At 37.9% G+C, this 20,045-nt stretch overlaps 3 protein-coding genes and 1 long non-coding RNA gene across 6 annotated transcripts; 2 read left to right on the forward strand and 2 right to left on the reverse strand.

The window, feature by feature from the left end:
* Positions 1-3,357: 3,357 nt before the first annotated feature.
* LOC127854137 (acetylcholine receptor subunit beta-type lev-1-like) lies at positions 3,358-11,164 on the forward strand. Its single transcript, XM_052389140.1, has 3 exons — positions 3,358-4,646; positions 5,643-5,740; positions 6,281-11,164. Exons 1-3 carry the CDS (start codon positions 3,669-3,671, stop codon positions 7,092-7,094), a joined length of 1,890 nt encoding a protein of 629 aa, XP_052245100.1. The 5' UTR covers positions 3,358-3,668; the 3' UTR covers positions 7,095-11,164.
* LOC127854141 (ATP synthase subunit C lysine N-methyltransferase-like) lies at positions 10,867-19,464 on the reverse strand. Its single transcript, XM_052389144.1, has 6 exons — positions 19,304-19,464; positions 18,749-18,918; positions 16,622-16,696; positions 16,052-16,189; positions 12,390-12,440; positions 10,867-11,163 (listed from the first exon to the last, which is right to left on the reverse strand). Exons 1-6 carry the CDS (start codon positions 19,362-19,364, stop codon positions 10,906-10,908), a joined length of 753 nt encoding a protein of 250 aa, XP_052245104.1. The 5' UTR covers positions 19,365-19,464; the 3' UTR covers positions 10,867-10,905.
* Positions 13,696-14,728, forward strand: LOC127854143 (uncharacterized). The gene is made up of 3 exons (XR_008036935.1): positions 13,696-13,740; positions 14,246-14,308; positions 14,687-14,728. It is a non-coding gene; the product is annotated as an uncharacterized LOC127854143 (long non-coding RNA).
* On the reverse strand, positions 13,708-15,980 carry LOC127854138 (uncharacterized). Of its 3 annotated transcripts, none has more exons than XR_008036934.1 (2): positions 14,750-15,978; positions 13,708-14,623 (listed from the first exon to the last, which is right to left on the reverse strand). XR_008036934.1 is itself a non-coding variant. In XM_052389142.1 (2 exons), the coding sequence occupies exon 1, from the start codon at positions 15,754-15,756 to the stop codon at positions 14,824-14,826; it is 933 nt and encodes a 310-aa protein (XP_052245102.1). In that variant the 5' UTR covers positions 15,757-15,980; the 3' UTR covers positions 13,708-14,180; positions 14,813-14,823. The 3 variants fall into 3 exon arrangements, 2 of the variants coding, with proteins under 2 accessions (XP_052245102.1, XP_052245101.1); XM_052389142.1 differs by having other exon boundaries at positions 13,708-14,180; positions 14,813-15,980; XM_052389141.1 differs by having other exon boundaries at positions 13,708-14,434; positions 14,813-15,980.
* Positions 19,465-20,045: the final 581 nt, after the last annotated feature.

The raw sequence follows: 20,045 nt of genomic DNA on the forward strand, positions 1-20,045 counted from the left end.
TGCAATTCGACTATGGCCACAGTAAATGACTCTTAAAATAACACCAACGTTCATTACTGAAAGTCGACTATGGCCACAGTAAATGACTCTTATAATAACACCGTTGGTCAATACTAAAAGTCGACTATGGCTACAGTAAATGACTCTTAAAAAGACACAATCGTTCATTTCTGAAAGTCGACTATGGCCACAGTAAATGACTCTTAAAATGTCACCACTGTTCATTACTGCAAGTCGACTATGGCCACAGTAAATGACTCTTAAAATGACACCATCGTACATTACTGCAAGTCGACTATGGCCACAGTAAATGACTCTTAAAATATCACCACTGTTCATTACTGCAAGTCGACTATGGCCACAGTAAATGACTCTTAAAATGACACCATCGTTCATTACTGCTAGTCGACTATGGCCACAGTAAATGCCTCTTAAAATGACACCATCGTTCATTACTAAAAGTCGACTATGTCCGCAGTAAAGGACTCTTAAAATAACACCATCGTTCATTTCTGCAATTCGACTATTGCCACAGTAAATGACTCTTAAAATAACCCCATCGTTCATTACTTACAGTATACTATGGCCACAGTAAATTACTCTTAAAATGTCACCACTGTTCATTACTGGAATTCGACTATGGCCACAGTAAATTACTCTTAAAATGTCACCACTGTTCATTACTGGAATTCGACTATGGCCACAGTAAATGACTCTTAAAATGACACCATCGTTCATTACTTACAGTCGACTATGGCCACAGTAAATTACTCTTAAAATGTCACCACTGTTCATTACTGGAATTCGACTATGGCCACAGTAAATTACTCTTAAAATGTCACCACTGTTCATTACTGCGAGTCGACAATGGCCACAGTAAAAAACTCTTAAAATGACATCATCGTTCATTATTGCAAGTCGACTATGGCCACAGTAAATGACCCTTAAAATGACACCATCGTTCATTACTGCAAGTCGACAATGGTCACAGTAAATGACTCTTAAAATGACACCATTGTTCATTACTGCAAGTCGACTATGGCCACAGTAAATGACTCTTAAAATGACACCATTTTTTATTACTGGAAGTCGACTATGGCCACAGTAAATGACTTTTTAAATGACACTATCGTCCATGACTGCAAGTCGACTATGGCCACAGTAAATGAATCTTGAAATGACACCATTGCTCATAACTGCAAGTCGACTATGGCCACAGTAAATTACTCTTAAAATGACATCACCGGTAATTACTTCTAGTCGACTATGGCCACAGTAAATGACTCTTAAAATGTTACCATTGTTCATTACTGGAAGTCGAATATGGCCACAGTAAATGACAATTAAAATATCACAATTGTCCATTACTGCAAGTCGACTATGGCGACAGTAAATGAATCTTAAAATTACACCACTGTTCATTACTGCAAGTCGACTATGGCCACAGTAAATGACTCTTAAAATGACACCATCGTACATTACTGCAAGTCGACTATGGCCACAGTAAATGACTCTTAAAGGGATCTTTTCACGCTTTGGTAAATTGACAAAATTGAAAAAAGTTGTTTCAGATTCGTAAGTTTTCGTTTTAGTTATGATATTTGTGAGGAAACAGTAATACTGAACATTAACCATGCTCTAATATAGCCATTATATGCATCTTTTGACGATTTTAAAACCTAAAAATTATAAAGCGTTGCAACGCGAAACGATTGAATAATTTGGAGAGTTCTGTTTTTGTCGTTAAATTTTGTGAAACTACGAAGATTGCTTATATAAGGTATAAAATACGTCAAGAATGTGTACTCGGCGGAATAGCTCAGTAGGCTAAAGCGTTTTTACTTCAGGACTCTGGCAGGACTCCAGGGGTCACTGGTTCGAAACCTGCTCCGGGCAATGTTCTTTTCCTTTCTTTAATTTTTTTCTTGATTTTTTACTGGAGCTTTTATGATCCAATGTTTACATTTATCAATATAAAGCATTTAATGAATAAGTTAAAAAAATGCCAAAATCTGTGAAAAGGCCCCTTTAAGAAATGACCAACGGCCTGTTATGATCTGGGTTGGAAAAAAAACATATTCAAGCTAGTTTACTATATATAAAACATTTGAACTTTAAGAGCCACCCTGACCTTAAGCCGGAGACATGAAACCTGTCAGTAACACAGATTTTTAAAATGCCGAACCATTGTGCCAAATGAGACATAATTCCCTGTGTGCATAAATCTGTCCTATTCCGGACACTATTTGACGATTGAATTCTATGTGTGACGATGGCTATGAGCATAGGTGGCTTTGTTTAGCGAGCGACAAATTGTCACTAGATTCTGATCATTTGTGCTAATTAACTCGATATCCCATCATGCACCATACAAGTATGCCTAAGAAGAGTGCATTATTTTAAGCATATACATAGGTGTATGCGCAAACATGATGTGTCAACTGTAGCATTGAGCGATCAAGATGGGGTTCTTTTTTGCACGCTACACGTCTTCTGGATATGATATTCATTTGTGGTATGTGCAAATTAACTTTAAAATATTCCAACAATCGGAATATAAACGGTAATAAACAATTCATACCTTCTCAGAGATATTTTATCAGCTTGCTAAGCAATTGTTTGGAAAACAGCGCAATAACGTACAATGTAAATATTTTATACAAGCAAGAGTGTCATGTTCCTGAAAGCGCTCACCTGAATATTGGCCTATACGAAGGTTTTTGCGAACATTTTCAACTGGAACGTGAGGTATAAGCTTATAAACAAATGCGTGTTTAAATAAAGTGCGTGACTTGTCTATTTCATAAGTCCGACAAACAGTTCTAGTGAAAGCGGAAACAGAATATAAACATATATTTCTGGGCATCGCCACTAGCATCTCTCATAAAAATTAGATAGGTAGATTAACCCTTAATAAGAATATTCTATGCCATTCAGAAATCCTCAAAACCTCTATTATAATCGCTCATAAGATAATTATTAAACGTACATCAACGGACATTATCAAATTAAGCAAATTACCACAATCCAAATAGTTATTTTTAGCGAAATAAGCAATAGTGATTAAAAACTAAACCTTGAATACCAAAAACAATTTGGTCCGGCACACAAGTATTATGGATCAGTTAGTAGAAAAAAACTATTTGCGCTATGTATATATATCGTAGTCATCGAGAAGTTATATATGCCAACTGCGTGTCGAGCACTTGTTAATTGTATTGTCAAAAATAAAAAGTGGTTAAACTAATTAAAGAAATAAAATATTCATCGTTTAGTGGACCGAAGTGTTCCACATAAATACTGATAATATACCGCAGACTGGGCAAGTTTTAAACGTATTTACCTGTATCGACGTTCAATGTTTGCTAAATACTTTGACCTTACTAACTACAAGAACTGTATTTTAAACAGTAGCAATTTGTAACTCCATAGACATTTGTCGAACACATGACGCGTAATCTTAATTGTTATGCAAATATAGAAATATGACTTAGCCTGTGAATGTAACCGCTGTTTCAAAGTGCCTGGCGACTGTATTTTGTCCCAAAGATACAAACGTCGCAGAAGTGAACGGATATGCATGACGATTTAATACAATTAAGAAAACTTAAGTAGCGACGGTGTCAACAAAATATATGAAGTAGTTTGAAGTGCTGAACAGGAGGAAGATGGCATTTCAAGTATACGTGTCTTTTGCTTTGATATATATGGCTATTTGGCATATGGTTGATGCAAAACCGCCAAACAACAACGATTATATGTCTGGCGGCGGGGGAAATGGTGGCGGTGGAGACTTAACTGCAAAATCCATCCCTTACGATTACGGCTACAATGGTGGCGGTGGAGACTTATCTGCAAAATCCATCCCTTACGATTACGGCTACAATGGTGGCGGTGGAGGCGGGAAAGGTGGCGGTGGAGGCGTCATTGCATATAAAATCCCTATCGATTACGACTACAATGGTGGCGGTGGAAACTTCCTCATCCCTTACGATTACGGCTACAATGGTGGCGGTGGAGACTCCTTTGCCTCTATATCGTCCATCCCTTACGATTACGGCTACAATGGTGGCGGTGGAGACTCCTTTGCATCTATATCGTCCATCCCTTACGATTACGGCTACAATGGTGGCGGTGGAGACCAACCCCAACACACGGATACTGTGACCACAACGATAATGCCAAGCTCTGGTAACCCAGGAGAACACACGGATACTGTGACCACAACGATAACGCCAAGCTCTGGTTACCCAGGAGAACACACGGGTACAGTAACTATTGAGACTATGAGTCCTGCGTCGCCACAGCAACAGAACGTTGGTATTGCGGCTGAAAACGCCGCATCCAGTGAGCCGGTTACCGATCGCGACGTTGTTAAAGCCCTGTACAACAAACTTCTCGATGACTACGATGTGCGCGTAAGACCCATCCAGAATCAGTCAAAACCGATCTACGTGAACACGAAGTTCGTTCCCCTTAGTATCATCGAGTTCGATACCACGGAGCAGACGTTCGCGATCCTGGGGTACTTCCGGGTGCGGTGGATAGACCAGACCATGACGTGGAGGCCGAAGTACTGGAACTACATCAATACGGTTAAAGTGGCAACTAACGTTTTGTGGAAACCGAACATCATTATTCACAAGGTGATGTGCATGTAAATCATTCTCTAAATATATTCTTAGCAACCGCCTTTTGAATATATGTTAACTTTCATTTTCTAAATTAAGGTTAACGGCCATCGAATATTATTTATATTTTATCCTTTTATTATCAACATGATAATAATGATACGTGCACGTGATACAAACTTTCCATAAACGTCGCTTGCAAAATATCATATAAATAATTATTTAAAGGGGCATTTTCACAGATTTTAGCATTTTTTTAAGTTTGTCATTAAATGCTTCATATTGATAAAAGTTAACATTGGATATAAAAAGCTCAAACCACTGACCCCTGGAGTCCAGGAGTAAAAGTCTACCACTTAGACCACTCGGCCATCCTTCCGGATACAATGCCAAGCGTATTTTATACTTTATATAAGCAATCCTCGTAGTTTCACAAAATATAACGACAACAACAGCAGAACTCTCAAAATTATTCAATCGTTTCGCGCTGCAACGCTTTATAATTTTCGGGTTTATAAATCGTCAAGAGTCATATAATAAATATTTTAGAGCATGGTAAATGTCAGTATTACTGTTTCCTCACAAATATCTTAACTAAAACGAAAATTTGCAAATCTGAAACAACTTCTTTCAATTTTGTCAATTTACCCAAACGTGAAAAGGCCCATTTAAACTTGTTCATATTGCTGTTAACATCTTTTTACAATAAAATGAAATTATTTACATGGTTGTTTAGAAGCACGGAGTACCATGACAATCTTCGTGATCGCACAATAGTCGTTATTATTGAGTAAAATATTCTGAACACGTTAGTCATTATTACTGGGGAATTATTTAAAATAGGATTATAAAAAGCTGGATTGTATCCGTTGAACATAATCGATTTCTGCTTCTTTAGATAATAATCATAATGTCTACATAAACAAAAAACTTACATTACATCATACAGTTTATTTAGAATTGTACACTTATATGGCAAAGTAATAAAACGAATAATTCTATGTTCTATAGGCAGTAGACGGCCGAGGAGAGATCGGTGCAAGCGAGACAGACATATTGGTCATCAACTGGAACGGGAATGTACAGTGGGTGCCTGAAGGCATATACACGTAAGCGTATGACCGATACAGATTGCAACGAACAATTAAGACTCCACCACAGCTATTGTAAACTATTGAAGTTTCGTGTACCAATCTTCACAAAGTCTTTAAAGTATCACCAAAAAAATAGTCGTGCTACTAGAGTTTTGTATGACACTAGTTTAACCATTAACATGTGATCACCGAGAGTGTAAAGTGCTGATTTCTTACTGGAATTTTTATGAGCATCTGTGATCAAAGTCATATTTATGCTACTAAGATATCCTATATAAACATAAGAAAACAGATCTTCAAAAAAGTATGTGTACAACTGCTTTATGAAAATTAATTAATCAGTTACAGTCACCGTTTATCAGTAGTTCATATTCATGTTAATGTCCATATATTTAAACCAAGCAGCACTTAATGAAGTGTCTGTGAAAGTCTTAACAGAAGAAATTGTACAAAGTGTAAGTTGCACTCAGTATTCGTAGATGTCAACCGCCTTATAATGCAGCTGTTTCCAATTATACCAAAAGTACATAGCATTAAATATTTCATTTTTTTCAGAATTGTCTGCGACGTGAACATCCAGTACTTTCCGTTCGACGTACAGACGTGCGTTCTCACGTACTATGTAGCGGACGAGAGCACGGCATCAGTGACGCTAGACCACTACTTGACCGTTGACATGAGCGAATACAGCGAGAACGCCGAATGGGTCGTCACCAGTGTTACAAGACAACGCGTCGTTCGAAACAACAACTACTACATCGACATAGAATTTCGATTACAGCGCCGCGCAAACTTCGCGTTGTTCACGCTGATCGCTCCACTAATGGCGCTGGCCTTTCTGAACATTTCGGTTTTTCTTGTCCCCGTGGATTCCGGAGAAAAGGGTTCATTCGCTATCACGATATTTCTGTCCTACGGCGTATTTATGACGATCATCAGCGACACTCTACCTAATAACTCCGCCCAGACTTCGACGTTCGTTCTGCTCCTCGAGACGCTTCTCTGCCTCAGCGTGCTGTCCGTTGTCTACACAGTAGTTCAGGCAAAGCTGGCGTTGACCATCGGTCGCAAGCCATGCCCAATCCAGTGCCTAAGAACGCTGAAGAAACACAATCAAGTCCTCCCTATCGACCACTGCATTGAACATGGAGGCCACGCGTCCAATGACAACATCATCTACACATGGGGGATGTTTCTAAAGCAACTGGATCTTGTCCTGTTCTTTGTATTCTTTGTCGTTGTCAGCATAATGATTGGGATTTTCTTTGCAGTTCTCCTCCGGCATGTCGGCGTAGTTGATTCCTATGCGGACATGGAGCCACAACCAACAACTCGAGTGTTTCCCATCCCCACAACTGCGAGTGGATAAGCAGCGCAGTGAATCCGATTGAGCTTCGCTTTGTGAAAGGGGGGGGGTTAATGCATATGCGTAAAGTCTAGTCCGAAATTGGCCTGAACAGTCTGAACAGGCTATTCAGGGACGACACTTTCCGCCTAAACTTGATTTTTGCAAAGAGACTTTCTTGAAACGAAAACGAGAGTTGTGTTCCGAAACACAATGCCCCCTACTATGCCGCTTTGAAGCCATATATTTGGCCTTTGACATTGAAGGATGACCTTGACCTTTCACCACTCAAAATGTGCAGCTCCATGAGATACGCATGCATGCCAAATATGGAGTTGCTATCTTCAAAATTGCAAAATTTGACCTTGAAGGATGACCTTGACCTTTCACCACTCAAAATGTGCAGGTCCGTGAGATGCACATGCATGCAAAATATAGAGTTGCTATCTTTAATATTGCAACATTTGACCTTTGACCTTGAAGGATGACCTTGACCTTTCACCACTTAATTTGCAGCTCCATGAGGTACACATGCATGTCAAATATCAAGTTGCTATCTTCAATATTGCAAAAAAATTACCTTTGACCTTGAACTTGAAGGATGACCATGACTTTGACCTTTCACCACTCAAAATGTGCAGCTCCATGAGATACGCATGCATGCCAAATATCAAGTTGCTATCTTCAATGTTGAAAAAGATATGGTCAAAGTTAAAGTTTTCGGACGAACGGACAGACAATATATATTTGACATTTGACCTTGAAGGATGACCTTGACATTCACCACTCAAAATGTGCAGCTCCATGAGATGCACATATATGCCAAATATCAAGTTACTATGTTCCATATTGAAAAGTTATGGCCATTAAAGTTTTCGGACGAACAGACAGACTGACTAACTCACTGATGGACAGTTCAACTGCTATATGTTACCCTAACAGGGGCATAAAATATCATAAAAGCGGTAAGTGTCGTCCCTGATTAGCCTGTGCGGACTGCACAGGCTAATCTGGGATAACACGTCGCGCATGCATTAAACCGCTTTTTCACAAAGCACAGCCCAATTTAGTGGGTGAAAGAAAACCATTATGAAAATGTCGAAATCTGGTTTCCAAAACAATGAACTAATAGTTTCTGTAGGAGCAAAACGTAACACAATACTGAAATAATATATATAAGATTCTAACACAGTGACAGTAACGTGTATTTTATGCCTTAACAACTTAATGTATATGACCAAAGGTCCATTTGAAATGAAGTGCTGTTTTTCTGAAGCTGACATTACCAGCTACTAGTATTATTTGTCGCCATGCCAAATCCATTGATATCAAGGATTTCACTTTCTTTGACCTTTGTTTATTGGGTTGAAATTCGCCATAGTTCTTTCACACTCTTTGGGTTTTGCCTTAACTTATTTCTCTTTAATGAAAAAATATGTTCTTATTTTAAAAAAAATAACAAAAATATTTAAGTGTTTAAAAACTAGTTGCCGCTTTATATGTTGCCGCTTTATATGTTGCCTTAGCCCTAACTACATTTGTTTTGGTTCATTCAATTTATACAGACTACACATGTATATTTTTTAAATCAGTTACTAGCTTTTATCTTAAGAATTCAAATGTTTGCCCTTTTACGTTCTAGCTTAAGCACTGGCTTTGTTATCAGAGCAGCCATTTAAACGGATATAATGAAGTTTGAATGGTTCATTCCCTTCAATTCTTCATGGAGATACCAACTGCCTTTAACGTTAGCATGTCAATAGTTTAGGACAATATTCATTTTTTTTATAAAACATGGTATTAAATGAAGTTTAATATTCTGGTAATCAGATTGAGGTTCTTCAGGCGGGCGGCATTTAATCCATGTATGTGGTTTCCGGTCAATAACTTTAGTTAGCATTGACCAATGCAGACTTTGCATGGGCTTGTATTTCCGGCCAAGGTAAGTAAGGTCAAGGTCACTTACTGAGATCAGAAAAATGGTTTTAGCTCATTTATTAACTCGAGTTTGGATAGAGGTAGGCTTTAACAATTGTGGGTGTTGGTAGCTTATGTTCAGATTTAGCCCGGCGTTGCAAAATTATTTAAATAAAAGTAAATTGGTAAGTAAAATGTTAAAAACTTTATTTCGTGATATTTAATTTGTCAGGTTTTTATATAGTGACTAGATTCAGCTTCATTTTAAACATTTAACATAATTTAAACATCACCTATTTATCTATTGACCAGCTGACTTATCATATTGATTAGAATAGGTTTGTGTTAAGAAACTGTTTTTTAATGTATTTTAAGTTACCTAGCTATTTCAAGACTGATATAAAATTCGTATTGTCATTATTTGAACTTAATTTATGAACCATTCGTAAGTTGTTTTTTTTTTAATACAAATATGTTAGTAGCAACTTATTGTATTTATTTCACACTTAATAAGTGTCTGCAAAATTGCCACGCATTGCGCTATTTAATTGGTCAAAAACAAATAATAATAAACATACATTCGAAAGAGTAAATGTTGTACGTTCAAATGTTTAGAAGAAGAATGCCTACAGACATGTTTGGGTCTACAGACAGAAGACAGACATAAGAAGAACAGACATCCACGATGATATCAGTATACAAGGAATGGAAATAAGTGGTTGCCTGTTTTCCCAAGGCGAGCAGATTTTTATATGGGCAGTCCAGTATACAAATTTGTCAAAAAGTCTGTTTGGGGTTCATGCTTAAAATGTTTGAAATAAGCTCACAAAATTAATTCCAACAAGGGGCAAAATTGTCACAAAACCAGGTTTTCAATAAAAACAAGATATGTGTTTGACAGAAACACTATGTCCCCTTTTGCATCGCTTTGAAGCTGTATATTTGACCTTTGACCTTGAAGGATGACCTTGACCTTTCACCACTCAAAATGTGCTTCTCCATGAGAAACACATGCATGCCAAATATCAAGTTGCTATCTTCAATATTGCAAAAATTATTGCAAATGTTAAAGTTGGGGCAAACAAACAAACAAACCAACAGACAGGGCAAAAACAATATGTCCCCCACTATAGTGGTGGGGGACATAAAAAAAAGTCTGATTAAGGGAGACAACTACAACTCAAAATGTGCATTGCTACTGATTGTTCATCACAGTTACCCCCCTTGTTTCAAAATCAATCTATTTTAGTCCTGGCGACCTTGACCTTGGAGATATCTACGTAATTCTTTCGCCTGACACACCGTCCAATGATGGTGAACAAATGTGCGAAATGATTATAAAATCTGACAATGAATGACATAGTTATGGCCCGGACAAGCTCATTTATGGCCATTTTTGACCTTTGAACTCTAAGTGCGACCTTGACCTTGGAGATATCAACGTATTTTTTTCATGCAACACACCTTCCAATGATGGTGAACAGATGTGCCAAATGATTTTAAAATCTGATAATGAACAGCATAGTTATGGCCCGGACAAGCTTGTTCCGCCCGCCCGCCCGCCAGCCAGCCCGCCCTCATTCGCCAGTCTAATAACCAGTTTTTTCCTTCGGAAAACCTGCTTAAAAATCCATATTGAAAAAAAAGCCTTTGCAAACAGAATCAATAATTCAAAGTTTAGAACAATGAAAACACTTTTATCTAAACTTTATAAATAAATATTATATGCATATTACATTTACTTGGTCTTTGGCTCCTAACTCTTTCACGGGCAACCAACATACTTCATATGGTTGCCCATCTTAGCTAGAAGTTAGTTAAGTAAGTTTGTATCGCTAAATAACCCATTTACTTTGTTACTAGGGATTCAAAACAGACATAATTTTGAAAATAATTTAATTCAATAATTGGAAGTGTCTTACACTTGTTTCTGATTACCAGTAAAACCAAAATTATCGTTGCTCCTACTTTCTTTTTTATAATTCCCTTTCACAACATCCTTTGAGATCTTAGATTGTTCATAATCTGGGTGATCAGGACGCATGTAGGTCCACACCGCGTCCAGTCCATGTCCGACTTGATTAACAGGTTGCCAGTTGGGCAAAGGGAACCGTGATACAAGAACTCTTGTGTCCAGAGTTATCTCCTTTTCAAATTTCTTTTCAAGTCCGCCCATCTGAAAATTAAGAATATTTTGTGCTAATTAATCAACAAGAAATGTCCCATGACAGCAACACATGCGCAAAATTGAATAAAATTTTTATAGTAATAACAGTGATATGAAGATTATTTATGTTCATCTTAACATATTATCTTAGTACAAAAAGGACGATGATTCAGCTAACTTGCAGGTCAGAGTTATGGAACTTGGACAGTGATCTCACACAATGATCCGGAACAAACATTTACCTTAACCAATTTTTTACATACAAAAAGGGGGCATAAGTCTGCTTGATTGCAGGACAGAGTAAACAAGACTATTGCCAAGCAGTGAAGTCCCCTACCGGTGAAACTCCACCATTTTCAGCAATATTTCAAGTTTATTTGTTGCCATAGCAACCAGAATTCTTGACGTAGGAACAAAATGGAATGATGTGCATAATCTCCATATTTCCATCTGTCCATGTTTCAAGTTTCATGAAAAAATATTAAGAACTTTTAAAGTTATCGCAGGATCCACCATTTTCAGCAATATTTCTAGCCTATTTGTTGCCATAGCAACCAGAATTCTTGAAGTAGGAACAAAATGAAATTACGTGCATAATCTCCATATTGCCATCTGTCCATTTTTCAAGTTTCATGAAAAAATATGAAGAACTTTTAAAGTTATCTCAGGATCTAGAAAAGTCTGACAGACTGACAGAGCGCAAACCATAAGTTCCCTCCGGTTTCACCGGTAGGGGACAATTAATGGAACTTGGTAAGTAGTGACCTCATACAATAAGTGAGTTTTTCCAATTGATTGCCTGTATCAGAAAAAATTATATTGATTTGTTGTATGTTTACTGTAACCATTTTTTAAGTACAAAAGGGGGCATTATTCTGCTTGATTGCAAGAAATAGTGATTATAACTTGGTCACACTATTACCCAAAACACATGTGTTTAATTACAATAGAATAACTGCAATAGAAAGAGTTATTAAGATGTTGCACGTTTACATTAAAGCCAAGAATGTCATAGGACCTCTGCCATCCAGGTGGGCTGTTCAACTAGTGAAGATGAGCAGTTTTAATAATTGTTGTAATGACTAAGCAAGTAAAGCAAACATTTAAAGTTAAGAAGCAGGCATCAAGGACAATAGGACAGGTGAATATATCTTAAAATTGTCCCATCAAAAAACTTATATTAAAAAACTTACAAGCACAATAAGAATATTGTGCTTCAAGTGGCAGATACATACCAATGTGTCCACTCCAAAAATCACAATGTTGTTGTACTTAGACATGTCTGTCTAAAAAATAAGATTCAAATGAGGTACAGTGTTTATGATAACATGTGCTAACATCTATTGGTGGAATAGCCAATGAAGGGACTTCCCTACATGAAGCAGAGGTATACCAGTCCTAAGTGCACACATTATACAAGTAATCAACAACTGCCCTACTTGAAGCAGAGGTATACCAGTCCTAAGTGCTCACACTATACAAGTAATCAACAACTGCCCTACATGAAGCATAGGTATACCAGTCCTAAGTGCTCGCATTATACAAGTAATCAACAACTGCCCTACATGAAGCAGATGTATACCAGTCCTAAGTGCTCACACTATACAAGTAATCAACAACTGCCCTACATGAGGCAGAGGTATACCAGTCCTAAGTGCACACATTATACAAGTAATCATCAACTGCCCTACTTGAAGCAGAGGTATACCAGTCCTAAGTGCACACATTATCCAAGTAATCAACAACTGCCTTACATGAGGCAGAGGTATACCAGTCCTAAGTGCTCACACTATACAAGTAATCAACAACTGCCCTACATGAGGCAGAGGTATACCAGTCCTAAGTGCTCACAATATACAAGTAATCAACAACTGCCCTACATGAAGCAGAGGTATACCAGTTCTAAGTGCACACATTATACAAGTAAAATCAATAACTGCCCTACATGAAGCAGAGGTATACCAGTCCTAAGTGCTCACACTATACAAGTAATCAACAACTGCCCTACTTGAAGCAGAGGTATACCAGTTCTATGTGCACACATTATACAAGTAATCAACAACTGCCCTACATGAAACAGAGGTATACCAGTTCTATGTGCACACATTATACAAGTAATCAACAACTGCCCTACATGAAACAGAGGTATACCAGTCCTAAGTGCTCACACTGTACAAGTAATCAACAACTGCCCTACATGAGGCAGAGGTATACCAGTTCTAAGTGCTCACACTATACAAGTAATCAACAACTGCCCTACATGAAGCATAGGTATACCAGTTCTAAGTGCACACATTATACAAGTAATCAACAACTGCCCTACTTGAAGCAGATGTATACCAGTCCTAAGTGCTCACACTATACAAGTAATCAACAACTGCCCTACATGAAGCAGAGGTATACCAGTTCTAAGTGCACACACTATACAAGTAATCAACAACTGCCCTACTTGAAGCAGAGGTATACCAGTTCTAAGTGCTCACACTATACAAGTAATCAACAACTGCCCTACTTGAAGCAGAGGTATACCAGTCCTAAGTGCACACATTATACAAGTAATCAACAACTGCCCTACTTGAAGCAGAGGTATACCAGTCCTAAGTGCTCACACTATACAAGTAATCAACAACTGCCCTACATGAAACAGAGGTATACCAGTCCTAAGTGCTCACACTGTACAAGTAATCAACAACTGTCCTACATGAGGCAGAGGTATACCAGTCCTAAGTGCTCACACTATACAAGTATTCAAAACTGCCCTACATGAAGCAGAGGTATACCAGTTCTAAGTGCACACATAATACAAGTAATCAACAACTGCCCTACTTGAAGCAGATGTATACCAGTCCTAAGTGCTCACATTATACAAGTAATCAACAACTTCCCTACTTGAAGCAGAGGTATACCAGTCCTAAGTGCTCACATTATACAAGTAATCAACAACTGCCCTACTTGAAGCAGAGGTATACCAGTCCTAAGTGCTCACATTATACAAGTAATCAACAACTGCCCTACATGAAGCAGAGGTATACCAGTTCTAAGTGCACACATTATACAAGTAAAATCAATAACTGCCCTACATGAAGCAGAGGTATACCAGTCCTAAGTGCTCACACTATACAAGTAATCAACAACTGCCCTACTTGAAGCAGAGGTATACCAGTCCTAAGTGCTCACATTATACAAGTAATCAACAACTGCCCTACTTGAAGCAGAGGTATACCAGTTCTAAGTGCTCACATTATACAAGTAATCAACAACTGCCCTACTTGAAGCAGAGGTATACCAGTTCTAAGTGCTCACACTATACAAGTAATCAACAACTGCCCTACTTGAAGCAGAGGTATACCAGTCCTAAGTGCTCACACTATACAAGTAATCAACAACTGCCCTACTTGAAGCAGAGGTATACCAGTTCTAAGTGCTCACACTATACAAGTAATCAACAACTGCCCTACTTGAAGCAGAGGTATACCAGTTCTAAGTGCTCACACTATACAAGTAATCAACAACTGCCCTACTTGAAGCAGAGGTATACCAGTCCTAAGTGCTCACACTATACAAGTAATCAACAACTGCCCTACTTGAAGCAGAGGTATACCAGTCCTAAGTGCTCACACTATACAAGTAATCAACAACTGCCCTACTTGAAGCAGAGGTATACCAGTTCTAAGTGCTCACATTATACAAGTAATCAATAACTGCCTTACTTGAAGCAGTGCTAGGTGAGAATGGTTGTAAAGAGTTGCACGACCAATCCTCACACAAGGTTTGTGGATGAGTTAGGTATGAATTCACAATACTCATATTCTGAGCTAGCTGGCCTGACATATAGTATGGATCTGACATGGAATGGACCTGCCATATAGTACAGGCCTGCCATATAGTACGGGCCTGCCATATAGTATGGGCCTGACATATAGAACTGGCCTGCCATATACATAGTACAGGCCTGACATATAGAAGGGGCCTGACATATAGTACAGGCCTGACATATAGTATGGGCCTGCCATATAGAACAGGCCTGCCATATAGAACGGACCGCCATATAATACGGGCCTGCCATATAGTATGGGCCTGCCTTATAGTACAAGCCTGCCATATAGTATGGGCCTGCCATATACTACGGGAATGACATATAGTACAGGCCTGACATATAGTATGGGTCTGCCATATAGAATGGGCCTGACGTATAGTACGGGCCTGCCATATACTGCAGGCCTGACATAGTACAGGCCTGCCATATAGAACGGGCCTGCCAAATAGTAGGGGCCTGACAAATAGTATGGGCATGACATATAGAACAGGCCTGCCATATAGTACAGGCCTGCCATATAGTATGGGCCTGACATATAGAATGGGCCTGCCATATAGTATGGGCTTGACATATAGAACGGGCCTGCCATATAGTACAGACCTGCCATACAGTACGGGCCTGCCATATAGTATGGGCCTGCCATATAGAACAGGTCTGCCATATAGTACGGGCCTTACATAGTATGGGCCTGACATATAGAACAGGCCTGCCATGTAGTGAAGGCTTGCCATATAGTATGGGCCTGCCATATAGTACGGGCCTGCCATATAGAACGGGCCTGCCATAGTACGGGCCTGACATATAGTACAGGTCTGTCATATAGTACAATAAAGCATTTGCAATGTGCCTTGACATAATGTACTACCAGTCACCAAGTAAAAATGACAGTCTTAAAATATTTATCAAATAACAATTTGATTCATACTTAAGTGTTTGTTTTTTTATTTAATGAGGATATCACATTTGTGATCATTTTGAAAAATGCATTGAGACTATTTTTTTAAAGAGATAAAAATTTCATATCCAGTGATCAACAATTTATCTGCAATTTAAAGAGGACCAAAAACATGCAGTGACAACCTTCCAGAGGTCCTTGCGGAAAAACGTTGCACTGTGGCCCATCCCCTGACGCCAGGCCTGATAGCGGGAGAACAACACAAGCCAATAGTTAAGCTCAACTCCATATCCATGGAAACCATGTCTTGCTGCCTCTATCACCTGAATAGCAAGTCATAATATTGGTATAGTCCAGATTCCTATTAGTTACGAGAGTGTTTATTGTTATGTATTTATTTAAGTAAATAGAACTAATTAAGAAGCATAATAATTATGAACAACCTGATATGCGATAAATGACACCACACAAATAATTGAAACATAATGAAATTTCATAATATTATTGTAAATAATCATTCTTTTGTATTAATAAATGTTGTAATAAGGGTTTTTCACATCAAATGCCATTAAAAGGAATTTGAATGACTTTGTTTACACAATTTAATTCAGAATTGATATTCGAAAAAAATATTTAATGCGTGAGCATCAATATGACTGCACAGGCTAATCTGGAACAAAACTTGCATTAAGCCCCGTTTTCCAAGATCAAGGCTAAATTGTTTAACTGTGTTTCCTGATCATGTGTCTACCTACCACTCTGCCATCACCACTTCCAATATCCAGAACTGATCCTTGCCTGCCTGTCAAAGCCTTCATTACATTCTGAACCTGAACAACAAACACATCTGTACATTACTGTATAAACTTTATGTGAGTCTCATTCTGAGAAAACAAGGCTTAATGCATGTGCGTAAAGTGTCGTACCAGATAAGCCTGTGATGTCTCCACAGGCTAATCAGGGACACTTCTTTCTGCCCAAAACTATATTTTTGGTAAAAAATTTCCTTTAACCTAAAATACCATAAAAAAACAGAAAGTGTTGTTCCTGAATATCCTGTGCAAACTGCACTGGCTAACCTAGGATGACACTTTCTGCACATGCATTAATCCCCGTGTTCTCAGAGCAGGGCTAATTTCTCTTACAAAGAATGAGCTGCCATTTAAGACTTTAATAGTCATCAGTTAGGTTTAGTTAACATTAATTTAGCTCAATAATTTGAAGGCCACACTCTGGTCTGTTTTCTTGTTTTTTACCAATCATGACCAACTTTTTTAGTCTGCCAAATATCATCCTGTCAAATGTTCTGCATTAATGCTATCACCTTAAACCCTTTACTGCCTTGACTGTTATATGACATTTCTTGCAATATCTACACAATTCAAATATACCGAAACATTCCAATAATTCAAACAAAACATGACATGTTATTCCATGTTAGTAGGGCCTTTATTATAACAATGTACCTTGTGGTTTTAAAGGCCAATTTGGGTCTGATATTCTGTTCATTCCTATTTAAAAGATGTTAAAACCCTGAATTCTCCCATAATTTACGCTTAATTTAAATAAAAAATTAATTTGGATAATATCTGATAAAATAAGAGGCTTTTTTGCAAAAAATTGCAGCAATTTTCACCAGATGAAATATTACATAATTATGCATTTGTAGCAAAGTATTTGATTAATGTTGTATAACAAAGAATAATAAATGTACAAGCATGCTTTTGTAAAAAAAAAATCCACTTATGCCGTAAAAAATATCAGAATGGCCCTGACACCTTTCCCATAAAGGTTAAAATAAACACTTGATTTTTTATTTCAGACCATATTTTCCGAATATATAACTATGTCTGTAGGGCTATTTTGCTCCTTTTTTTCATGCTTAAAAAGGTTGCAAATTGTTGATTTGCCTATATTTGCTCTTTCTTGTTTTAACTTGAAATTAAAAAAAAATAATCCCATTTTTGCATTTTCTTAATGAATTTTAAAGTTTGTTTTGTTTTAGATCCAATCCAGCTGAAGTGGCATTAGTTAGCAGTCTTCGAAATTAGCACACGCCCGATCGCCCGTGGCGAGTAAAATTACTGCCGGGCACATACAAAAATTCACGTTTGTGGCCCGCCAGGCATGTAAATTATTGAAGCCAATTGACAGTTTATAAAAAAAAATAGTAAGCGGTTCTTGATATTTGCAGATCTATTTTTCAATTTTGCGAACAAACACCTTGCCGTAAGTTGTAAAACAATGAAATTCGATTGGTTTAACAACACACACCTGCTTGCACACGTCATCGTTATTGTTTTTGACCGATGCAGTTCGGTCACATTCGGTTCTTATCGACAGTTTCTCTAGACATTAATCGAGAAGATGCTTTTTGAACCGATCATTTCAATCAAGTAATACACTTCTGTTTTTGTCAATGTAAACAAATGTCATTGTCAACATAGAGGCTATGCAGTATCCTAGGTATGTTGATGGGGCTAAGCCTGATAAAGCACTTCCAAAATAGAAAATTGACAATGATTTAGAGAAAAAGGAAGCCAAGAAATGGTACGAGGACACCAGAGAACGCTCTTTTCAAGAGCACTGGTGTAACGATCGACTGTCTTAATTCTAGTGACTGATTAGATGTAGTTGTATTCACTACTATTGAAACAAATGTTCTGCTTTACTATGTGTAGCATGTAAATGTTAAAATGTTGTGATTTGTATATAATTTTGGTTAAAAAAGTTTGGGCATGTAAAAAATATGTTGGGCATGTAAAAATTCTTAAGTAACTGGCCCGACTGGCATGTAACTTTTTAAAGCTAATTTCGAAGACTGGGTTAGGTTAATGTGTATATTATTATCTTATTGATGAAAATGAAGATGCCACAGTCACCTGCAGTGTAGTGGCTGGCACATACGGCAGGATCACTTTACGGAATGCTGGTGCAATGAATGAGACCGTCAAGGCAGCAGTCCCAGCCACAAAGGCACCAAAAATACCAACTACAGTGATACTGGTCTTGTCCCATGGTCGAGGTTCATTCTTTGTTGCTTCATTCAAGGCTAAAATAGAAAAGAGTGATGTACAGTGTTGCTTTTTCAGGCTTTGAGTCAGCAGATCTTGTCAGAATTATCAATCCTGGTCACTAAAATAACTTAACTAGAGACAAAAGGTGAAACATGATAATTGATATAACTGCAAAATGCATAGCCATAAATAATAAATGAATAATCCATGTTAAGTGCAAGTACGCTAGTATTTAAATGATAAAGATAATTATTCACTTATTAAGCACATGATAAATGTAAACAATATACTTATAGCTTTGATTTATAATGTCGTGTATCACCCTTGTTTGTAAATTGCAGTCAAAGTCATTAATCCGAATATAATATTGTCCGAAATCATGGTCAGTTAATAAAATACTGAAATACAGGTCATTAAAACCTCTGCATATTTCACATTCCTCGTCGCTTATAGGCTTGCTTTCTCTTTTCTTAAAATGCATTAGTTATGCGAACGATTATGGGTACAAAGAGATAGATAAACAACATGTATTTGTTTTCTTAAATTCACGTGCTATATTTGCATAGAAATTACAGGGGAGCTCACTGCGTAAGGCTTATTAAACAGCAATAGTTTGTTAGCTCCCTTCTACATCTACATCTACATGGTATCATCAAACTGTCATGGATTGACATTTCTTTGACGGCGCGCAAGGCAAGAATATTTTAAAGTAAAGAGTAAAGCTACAATAGTAAAGGTAGAAAAAAGCTAGATAAAAGTAAGAAAGTATAGTAGTGACCCCAGTTACTTTTCACATCCATCAGGGCAAGACCTGTTTAGCTTCCGTGACGGTACCAGGGCACAAGGCCCCGCCAACATAGCTCTAGTCCGTCATTTGAATGCTTAATTCGTAACTGGGAGGGTGTCCCCTTAGAAGGTTAGGCTGGAAAGCCCACTCTTGAAGGATGCCAGAGAGGGGGCCTCAGCAACGGATGCTGGTAGATCGTTCCAAAGTGGTATACTACGTGGGAAAAAGCTGTATTTGAAGGTGTCAGATGTAGGAGTGACTGGTAAGAAGCCGGAACCGTGCGGGTGTCTAGGCATCTTCCTTCGTCGTGTCAGGTACTTGATGGCATCAATGTCAACCAGTTTGTTGACTATGCGGTAGAGCATTGTAAGTTGA

Source organism: Dreissena polymorpha, chromosome 12 (assembly GCF_020536995.1).
Source record: "Dreissena polymorpha isolate Duluth1 chromosome 12, UMN_Dpol_1.0, whole genome shotgun sequence".
NCBI lineage: Eukaryota > Metazoa > Mollusca > Bivalvia > Myida > Dreissenidae > Dreissena > Dreissena polymorpha.

What these genes read in the sequence shown, in the direction of transcription:
- LOC127854138 (XM_052389142.1), bottom strand. Translation starts at nt 15,756, where the DNA reads ATGGCAGGCCCGTTCTATATGGCAGGCCCGTACTATATGGCAGGCCCA.
- LOC127854141 (XM_052389144.1), bottom strand. Translation starts at nt 19,364, where the DNA reads ATGCATTTTAAGAAAAGAGAAAGCAAGCCTATAAGCGACGAGGAATGT. An exon ending in GGAATGTGAAATATGCAGAG is followed by an intron (nt 18,919 to 19,303) that starts GTTTTAATGACC and finishes TTTCTATTTTAG; the next exon opens with CCTTGAATGAAGCAACAAAG. An exon ending in TTTTTGGAGTGGACACATTG is followed by an intron (nt 11,164 to 12,389) that starts GTATGTATCTGC and finishes CTTAATTTTCAG; the next exon opens with ATGGGCGGACTTGAAAAGAA.
- LOC127854137 (XM_052389140.1), top strand. Translation starts at nt 3,669, where the DNA reads ATGGCATTTCAAGTATACGTGTCTTTTGCTTTGATATATATGGCTATT. An exon ending in CGAACATCATTATTCACAAG is followed by an intron (nt 4,647 to 5,642) that starts GTGATGTGCATG and finishes TATGTTCTATAG; the next exon opens with GCAGTAGACGGCCGAGGAGA. An exon ending in GTGCCTGAAGGCATATACAC is followed by an intron (nt 5,741 to 6,280) that starts GTAAGCGTATGA and finishes CATTTTTTTCAG; the next exon opens with AATTGTCTGCGACGTGAACA.